Genomic DNA, 9,944 nt, shown 5'->3' with positions numbered 1-9,944 from the left:
GGAGACGCCAGCGGAACTCCAAAAGCATGCAAATGTATAATGTGCATTTTGCCTGAAGAAGCAGCCAGAGAGCTCCAAAAGTGTGCAAATATACAGTGTGCATTTTGCCTGAAGAAGAGGCCATTGGAGCTCTGAAAGCCTGCAAATGTTTAACGTGTATTTTGCCTGATGAAGAACCCAGTTAATCTGCAAAACATTTCGCCTTGTGAAGAAGCCAGTGGAGCTCCAAAAGTGTGCAAGTGTATAATGTGCATTTTCCCTGATGGAGAAGCCAGTGGAGCTTTGATAGCCTGCAAATATATAACGTGCATTTTGCCTTGTGAAGAAGCCAGTGGAGCTTCGAAAGCTTGCAACCTGTAGAATGTGCATTTTGCCTGAAGAAGAAGCCAGTGGAGCTCCGAAAGCTTGGCCCCTGCCTTTCTGTGCTTGTTGCTTGGGCCTCCAAAGGTATCCCTTGAGAGGTTGGTTTTTGGAGGGTGCTGTACTTGGCTCCAGGGGCAACACAGTTTCCTCCTGGCTATAGGTCTCCTTCACACCCAGATACTGTTGCAGATTTCCTTTTTTCTCCCTACTGGCTACAAAAAGAGGCAAGGGCCCCAGGAGGAAGCCACCTGGCCCAATCCAAGCCCAGAGGGGCAGGAGTGCTGGCTGCCTGCTTGCCTGCCTTGGGTGCTGCTGCTGCTGCTGCTGCTGCTGCCCAGCGGACTCTAAGACCCCTCGGAGTCTGAGGCCAGGGAGGGAGGGAGCATGCGTGGGAAGGGCGGGGGCAGCAGTGGCGCCTGCCCTTGGCCAAGCAGCAGTAGAGCAGACCCTCCCGGCTGGGAGAGGAGGACACAGAGGGCTCTGGCTCCACCTTCCCTTTACCTGCCTGACTGCCAGGCTCCCTGCCTGCTTGGATCCCCCCTTGGTTTCTCCTTCCCTGGGAGGATCTGCTTGGAGAGGCATGTCAAGGCTGCGGGACAAACCCACGAGGTAAGTCTAGCAAGACGTTCCTGGACGCCCCCCCCATCATCATCATCATCATCATCATCATCATTATCATTTTGGCCCCCCTCCTCCTCCTCTTCTTTCTTCCCTCTCTGACACGACTATAAGTGATAACTCAGCCCTGGCCACTTGGAAAAACTTTTCTTAATAATAAAGTTGCTGGCTTGTCTCTGCTTCCATATATATATATATATATATATATATGCTTCCCTATATGTAGAGAGAAAGTTTGGGTGCAAAGGTGAGGCAGTTTGACAGCACTTTACTGGCCAAGGCTCCATCCTACAGACTCTTGGGATCTGTAGTTTGGTGAAGCACCAGCACCCTTCGGCAGAGAAGGAAGGCTGGAGACCTTGTGAAACTGCAGATCCCAGGATGCCATGAAAGTGCTGCCAGGCTGCATGGTTTCACAGTGCTCCATTTCCTACCGACTGATCTATGTATGGAACCCCATTAAAAACTCAGTCCCATGCCTGGAGGAAGTAGTAAGCAGGGGCGTCACTAGGGTGCATCTACACTGTAGAAATAATGCAGTTTGGCACCACTTTGAACTCCCCACAGCTCCAGCCTATGAGAATCTTGGGATTTGTAGTTCCTTGAGGTACCAGCACCCTTTGGCAGGGAATGGTAAAGCCCTTGTGAAACTGCTAAACGTTTTAAAATGACAACTTTGTAAAACTATAAATCCCAGCATTCCCTAAGATGGAGCGGCAGCACTCAAAGTGGTGTCAAGTTGCTTTATCCCTACAGTGTAGATGCCCTGGTCTCTGCAGAGGGAAGGACTGAGTCAAAGCCTTTGATTTGAGTCTGACAGGCTGGGCAAGTGAGCGAGCAACTCAGTGGCCACCCTTCCTGGGCAAGCCACAGTACTACATCTTCCAAAGCTTGCCTGGTATTTCTCAGCTCCCTTCCTGACTCCAATCCCACCCTTGATCTTCCCAACCCCTTCAGTTATATTTGTGGCCATCTGACAGCTCCTAGGATAGAAGGGATTGCATCCTAGATCCTGTCCAGTTTAGAAAGTATGATGGAAATGTGCATGTGTGTGTGTCCAAACAGTAGTTTTTTTTCTAAAAACCCCAAACTTAAGCATCAGGTAGAAGAGGTAAGGAATTTAAAGTTGGCCCTTCATACTCAGATGTTTTTATCCACAGATTTAATCTGATCTCTTCCAACAGCCCTTCCCCGAATATCAATCCTGGCCACACACCTAATATGTTTACCTCGTTGACTGCCTTGTGCCTAAACCTCTGCTGTTTCTGTTAATCGGATTACTCTATTGTAGATTATTTTAATTTTGTAGATTGTTTTAATATTTCATTGTTTAATTCTGTTCTAGGGGAGGGAGGGAAGGGGTTTTTGGGATTCTGTATGGAATTTTAAATATGTAAGCCGCCTCGATTATCTTTGATAGAGAGGCGGGAAACAAATTAAAAATATTTTATTTATTTTTTATTTTTAATCACCCATGGCTTGAAAATATTAAAGCAGTATATAAATTCCAAAATGCAAACCTTGATTTTGCCATTTTATAGAATGGACACTATTTTACTATGCCACTGTATTTAATGGGACTCGCGCATCCACAGATTTTGGTATTCACAGGGGGTCCTGGAACCAAACCTCTGCGGATACCGAGGGCCCACTGTATAAATAAACATACATGTTTATTGTGTCTGTGTACATTAATTTGTGTATCTGCAGATTGGGCACATTTCATGTTTTATCAAAGTACACCACTTTGGAATTTTGGAATCTAAGTGGCAATAAAAATAAAGCTCCCTCCCTAAATCAGTCAGTTGTGCCATGGAGGGCGGGCACTCCCCTCTGTTCTTCTGGATTACTGGATTTTAATGCCTCTGCTGTGGCAAGTGCCTCCCTCAAGTGAGTTAATGAATAATAAAAGCACAAAGTTTTCCCTCCCTTTCTAAGCAGGTGTGGGTATTCAGGGCAGCACTTCCGTCTAAAATGGAGTAGGGGCAGAAACGTGTGTGTGTGTGTGTGTGCGTGCGTGCATTTTTCTTCTTGTGGATTCATAAATATAAAACAGAGGGATGCCAGCTGGGATACATTGTGTGACTGGATGCCAACAGAACCAGAAACTTTCCCTCTCCTGAGTTTTAGATTGGAAAGACATACTGCGCACAGTGCTGAGCAATGCATGTGTTTTGGTTTTTGCTCTCTCTGACCCTCCCCGAACTGCTTCTGTCCCTTTTGCCACTCAAATGACACTTCAGATGACACTTGAAACATCCACAGCCAGCAGCAGTTTCCTAGAAAGATACTCAGGCGGAGGTGGGAAACTCATGTTTCTCTTTCCATGCGTTGGTTTGGTTTTGCACTGCACTTCTGTCATCAATGGAATAATTTCATTCTTTCTTTCTTTCTCCCGCTCTCTTGTCCTTCTGTTTTTCCTTTCTCCAGATTGCTTTAAGTTTTCCTTCCTGGAGGTGTTGGAAAGAGGATGTAGCAAGTTTGAGGATGGGGCTTTCTACTGAGCAGAGCTCACAATGGCCAGAGAAGACTCGGTGAAGTGCTTGCGCTGTTTGCTTTATGCCCTCAATCTGCTCTTCTGGGTGAGTTCCCACGTCTTTCTCTAGACAAGCAGGTGGCATTGGCCCAGCTCAAATTTCAGGCCCCTTCACGTTCAGATGCTGCACCGAGAGGACACAGCTAAGCGTCCATTAATTCAGTGGGATTATTTTTCTGTTTCCCTCCTCCTTCCTGGGTGTAAAATCTCTTCTTTTTTTATCTGTATAATGAATAGTGGGCTGTCTTAAGGATTACTGCGGGATACTTAATAACTAGAGGCTGGCAATGTCCAACAAAAACAAAGTTAGGTTTTGTTTTGCATAGTACTAATGGTGTGTTGCTATATTTTGAAGCACAGACTGTTATGGCAGGCCCTGAAGTGACACTCCAAAAACAAATGGAGGCAGCTGAAATGATCCAAACCAACCAAACAGTTCTAATATTTTTCTTATTTGCCAGGAGGGAGTCTTTACAAAATGAATCTTGATCGATCATTCAGGAGTCATGCCCCTCTCTCCCACAACACTTTGGATTACAGCATTACAACTTCACAACAATGTATAATAAATGAGAATATTCATTTCCTTTCCAGCTTATATGGGGATGAGAGCTTAAGAACAGGGCTGCCTGGTGGTGGTGGTGGTGGTGATGTTTAGCATCACCACTACTAATCACAAAAGTCTTGGAGCTATGACCTACAAGCCCTGGCTCCACTGCAACACTGGATATTACAGAAACAAGGGCAGTCCTGAGTTTGTTGTCTGCTTAAATCAGACAACAAGCAGTGAATATATTTTCATCTGATATTTTTGGGTTCCTTCTCTCATTTCTGATATTGTTAATTTATTTGGATTACTCATCAAAGAATGAAAAAAATCGGTTTATGCTGTTGGGACTGCTCATTAAAAGAGAAAGTAGAGTTTTCATCCACATAGGAGTAAACATCTGCCTAAAAGTGCTAGCGTGTGGTGGTTACTATGATGATTTCAACCAGCCCTGTTCCTTCTCTTGCCAGAGATTTCTGGTACAATAGATGTACTGAACAAATGCCTGGTGTCAGTAGATAGACGAATGGATGAAAGCTGGGAAACTAAAAACTAATTTCAGAAGTGGTGGTGGCGTTTACCTCACAAGAGTTGGGGGTTTAGCTTGTTCAGGATGCCTTGCATTTCCTTAACTAAAGGGTGGGCACTGTGATCCTCCATCTGATTTTGGCCTACAGTTCCCTGTCAGCCCTTGGCAGCAGATTAAGAGGGGGATGATGGGAGCTGCAGTGCAAAAATATATATAGAATATAGATTGCCCAGTATAGCAAAAAAAGAAAACTGGAGGAATTTGCAAAACCACTTCTGAGTATTTCTTGCTAAGAAGACCCTATGAAATTCATGGGATAGTCATAAATTGATAGGCCACTTGAAGAGTCATACAAAAGACAGGTCCATTTAAGTCTTGAAAAGTGAAATAAAAAAGAAACACAGGTTTGTACTTTCTACATCTCCTTTCAGTAACAAAGCATCATTTGTAGTTTGAATCACCTTTTTGCTGTTCTGAGTAGTGTGTGTGTGTGTGTACATATGTCTTCAAGTCTCTTCTTGACTTACCATGAATTTCATAGTTTTTTTTTCAGGCAAGGAATACTCAGAGATGCTTTTGCCACTTCCTTCTTCTGAAATATAGCCTACAGCACCTGGTATTCCTTGGCATTTTCCTCTTCAGGAACTAACCAGGTTGGACCCTACTTGGCTTTCAAGAACAGATGATATAACCTTTAGGTTATTTAGGGTATTCTGGACAGAACATGAAAAACTGTGGTGAGATCATTCCTACTCAGAAAGTGTCAGCACTAGTTCTGAATTGTACTGACACTTTTTGAATAGGATTGATCTTACCATAGTTCTTCATGTTAAGTTCATGTTTAGTTTACTATAATGTACTATATTGCATGTGACTGTCTTCAAAAAACACCCAGTCACTCCAAAATATAGCAATGAGACACTGAAAAGGTTCAGTCCACAATGAAGATATTGTAGTGATACTGCTAAATCAATACATGATATTGGGTCTGGGCCCAATGTATAAGAAATATTATCACTGTCCCTTTAGTTGTTTTATTCTGGAATTGATTGCCTTAAATCAATTGCCTTTTTGTTGGTACTTGACTGAGTTGCGTTGAGACTACCTACAGATCCTTTACCACACCAGAACTTGTTCCCCATACATGACTAGAGTGATTATGTGATTGATTCATAGAGGATAGTTCTGTATTTGAAGGCATCTGTTTTTGTTTGAAGAGATGTCCTGCCAAAGTTTGGTTTAAAGATGAAGACCCCTAAGAAGAGGGAGCAGGGGCCTTGAAGTTGACCATCAACTTTTAAACTGCAGAGAGAGCAGGCACATGGATCACTAAGTCACAATCTTCTCTGCAATGCTAACATGTAGTGCATTACAATCTAAATTAACATAATTAAAATGATTTGTAAATATATATTAACTTGTGAAAGGGAGAAAGCTTATCTGTGTCCTGTTGTGTTATCCCTTTGGGGAAGTTTTGATACGTTTACACTCTTTTGGTGATGTATAAATGTTGATTGCAATTCAAGGGAAGTGACATTTAGACCTAAATCCAGTTGCTAGACCCAACTGGAATATACTTATTGAATCAATAGGGTTTACATAAATGCTAATTTACTGCTCAGTAGTTGATTCAGCGGGTTTGTTGAAGGCTGGAATCAGATTAGGCCTTTATCAGGTAGTTTTTATATGCTTTTGATTCCTACACTGGTTTACTGTAGACCTCAAATTTAGCTGTCATTGCTGCTGTTGCTTTTAAAAAAATAATTCAGATGTTGTTGTTGTTAACTGTCCTCAAGTTGACTTCAACTCATGGCAACCCTGTAGATGAGACATCTTCAAGGCCCTCTGTCCTCCACTGCTCTGATCAGGTCCTACAGGCTCATGCCTATGGCCTCTCTGATTGTATCCAACCATCTGGTATGTAGTCTTCCTCTCTATCTACTGCCCTCTATCTTTCCTAATATCATTGTCTTTTCCAGTGATTCATGCCTTCTCATGATGTAGCCAAAGTATGACAACCTCAATTTAGTCTTCCTGGCTTCCAGAGATTGCTCATGCTTAACCTGTTTTAGAGTCCATTTGTTTGTCTTCTTGGCCATCCATGGTATTTTCAGGTCACTTCTCCAGCACCAAATCTCAAGTGCATAGATTTTCTTTCTGTTGTCTTTCTTCACTGTCCAGCTCTCACATCTGTACATGGTAAAGGGGAATACAATGGCTTGAACAATCCTCACTTTGGTGGTCAGAGTTGTACCTTTACACTTTTGGATCCTGTCCAGTCCTTTCCCATTCCTAGTCTTCTTCTAATTTCTTGGCTGCAATCTCCATTGTGGTCAATATTTGATCCAATTCAGAATATGAGAATTCCTGGGCTATTTCAATTTCTTCATTGTTTAACATCAATTTTTGTAGATCATCTGTGGTCATTATTTTTGTTTACTTGGTGTTCAGCATTGATCCTACCTCGACACTTTCTTCCTTCAACACTTGTTCCAGGTCTTCGTTGTAATGTGTCATTTGCATATCTTAGGTTGTTAATGTTCCTTCCTCCGAACTTCACTCCTCCCGCCTCTGAGTCTATCTATGATTGTTTCATTGTTTCAGTTAAGAGTTTTACTGTGATGGTTTTGTATACCTCTTTGGACCTATCTATCTATACGTCTTGGGAATTGCAATTTGCAATTGGAATTGCAATTTGGGAATTATTTTTCATTTTATTTATATACTAAAACGGGTAGTTGGTACAATTCATTCAATAAATATATTAGTGCCACTAGGTGTTTGCTGAAGTGGAGGGATTATGATCACTGTTACTTGAAATTAATAAGACTGCTAAACACTTGTCAGTGTACTACAAACTGCATTACAGTACTTCTCATGTATCTTTACAGCAACTATATATGTCCCGGGTGGAGAGAGAAAGAGACTTCATCAAGGCAACACATAAGCTTTGTAGTTCAGCAAAGATGGCAGTATACTTGACAGTCTTGTATTCATGTCATGGTCTTACAGTGTACAAATGTTCAACAGTTATGCTAAATTAGTAGCATTAAGCTAAATAATAACCTGGCTTGTTCCTAAAGCAATTCATTAATGACAACAGTGTCAATGTAGTGGTGGAAAGATTGTTAGGAATGCCTGTTTTAGCACGCAGTAAAAATTAAAACTTGTACTTTTCACCTTGTATGATGCAGTTATTTTCAATTATTTCATTTATTGAAAGTATTTATATTCTGCTCTTCAACCACAAAGACTGATATTTGCAGCACCTTTGAGACTAACTGAAAGAAAGAATTTGGTAGCATGAGCTTTTATAGACTTCAGCCTACTTCCTCAGATGCATGTGTCTGAGGAAGTTGGCAGAAGTATACAAAAGCTCATGCTACCAACTTCTTTCAATTAGGGGCTATACAGACTGGCACTTTGTGCCAGCCTGTGGACAGGGTGAGGTCCAAGCCCATATGCCACCATCCAGGCAACATTTTGGTGCACAGGGATTTTGCAGCCAAAGTGGTGCGCATTATGATGATGGACCTCCAGCGCAGTGCCCAAATAGCACAGAAGGGGCATCATCATGCTGCACCACAGCAGATATGGCACCCTTTAGAGGGTACAAGAAGGAGTTGTATTTTGCCGCTCCTTTTTGCATCCTCTGAAGGGTGGAACAGGGTCACGGCATGTAGTTGCTGTGGCCCCAATCCGTGATGAAAAGGGGCGGCGTTCCATCACCCATCTGTACCTCCCCTTACTCTCAAGGGTGGTACAAGATCTCTTTGCATAATGATTTTCCAGAATATCTTTGAATCAGTACATATACTTAGGTAGAAAGGTAAAAAAGTCATTACTAGTGAAATGGTAGAATTTCCAAATGCAGTAATTTTTTTTTTAAAAAAAATCCTAGACTTGGAATTGGCTTTCATCCTCTCCCCTTCATTGCAGCTTTGACTGTTATGTCAGCAGCAAAGCAATTTTTATATTCCCACTGTAAAATCTTGTGCTTGGGATCTGTAATGGACAGACTTTCCATTAGCTGAGTGCTTGGATTTCTGGGTTTCTGAAACTGAGGACTTCATTGTCGAATTGCATCGTAATGTATTTATTTAAGTTATATCTCAGCTTGCTCTAATTAAGAACCCAAGGTGGTTTACAATACAAATTATAACAGAATACAGCTAAAATCAATCATAATATTAAACAGCAATTTAAAAAAAGTTAAATAAGTTTCATTTTTTAAAAAAGCATGTACAGTGGGCCCTTAGTATCTACTGGGGTTTGGTTCCAGGATCCCCTGTGGATACCAAAATCTGTGGATGCTCAAGTCCCATTAAATACTTTCGCATAATAAAATGGTGTCCCATAAATAAATAAATAAACATTTATTTCAAGCTGTGGATGGTTGAATCCATGGATAAAGAATCCGTGGATACAGAGGGCCAACTCTAAAAACATAACAAATGAGAAAGTATAGCAAAGCTGCACATTTTATACTATTTACCTGCAAAAGTATTGGCCCTTAACTTTTCCACATGTTATTGTTCACTGATTGTAAGGGATGCTGTTAAATCATTTTAAAATGTAAAACATTTATTGTTTTACAACCTGGAATTGAATGGATTTAATTGCCATAGTTTCCACTGGATGCACAGAAGGTTCTCAGCACTATGAAACAGCCACAGTATGTGAACAAAAATTAAGCACAAACAAGGAAACAGATACTTTTTGGGTGCATATATATTCACTCCTTAATAGAAGCAATTACAGCCATGTACATCTTCTTGGGTAAGTCTCTGTTAGCTTTGTGCACCCAGATCCTGCAATGTTTATCCATTCTTGTTTGAAAAATTGCTCCAGAACTGTCAGGTTGGATTAAGACTACTGATGAATAGCAAGTTTCAACTCTAACTGGAGATTGATGCCTGTGTTTTAATGGGACATTCTAAGACATCTAGGTTCCGTTTTTGACTTCATTCATCTTGCTCTCATTCCTGACTAGTTCCCAATTCCTGCTGAGGAATAGCCTCCCTGCAGCATGGTGCAGCCACCATCAATGCTTCTTCATACCAATGGGGTTCTCAGTTGGCTTTATGCTACATGTAGCATTTTGTAGCAGGACCAGAAAGGACCAGAAAATTGTGGTCTCACCAGTTGAGAAAAGTCTTCATTTGTTTGTTGGATCATCCACATGCCTTTTGCAATCCCATATGGATTTTTATCTGGATTTATTTCAGGAGTAAATCTTGATTTATTTCTTTTCAACCGTCTTCCATAAAGCCCAGTTTTGTGGCGTGTCTGGGGGATAGTTGTCCTATGGCCAGTTTCTCCCATCACCTCTCCAACTCTTTCAGAATTAC

The 9,944-nt window shown here is 41.6% G+C and overlaps 1 protein-coding gene across 2 annotated transcripts in view; it reads left to right on the top strand.

Annotated features, from left to right (window-relative positions):
- The first annotated feature begins 836 nt into the window (after positions 1-836).
- Positions 837-9,944, top strand: part of TSPAN12 (tetraspanin 12) — an 86,115-nt gene continuing 77,007 nt past the window's right edge. For both annotated transcript variants that reach the window (XM_089524354.1, XM_089524353.1), the window contains exons 1-2: positions 837-972; positions 3,412-3,563. In XM_089524354.1, coding sequence (XP_089380480.1) covers positions 3,498-3,563 — 66 coding nt within the window. In that variant the 5' untranslated portion in view covers positions 837-972; positions 3,412-3,497. The remainder of the gene's footprint in view (positions 973-3,411; positions 3,564-9,944) is intronic.

This window comes from Sceloporus occidentalis, unplaced genomic scaffold (assembly GCF_023333645.1).
Source record: "Sceloporus occidentalis isolate IW3139 unplaced genomic scaffold, rSceOcc1.0.p SCAF_5, whole genome shotgun sequence".
Taxonomy (NCBI): Eukaryota; Metazoa; Chordata; class Lepidosauria; order Squamata; family Phrynosomatidae; genus Sceloporus; species Sceloporus occidentalis.
This window is presented reverse-complemented; position numbering and strand designations above follow the sequence as displayed.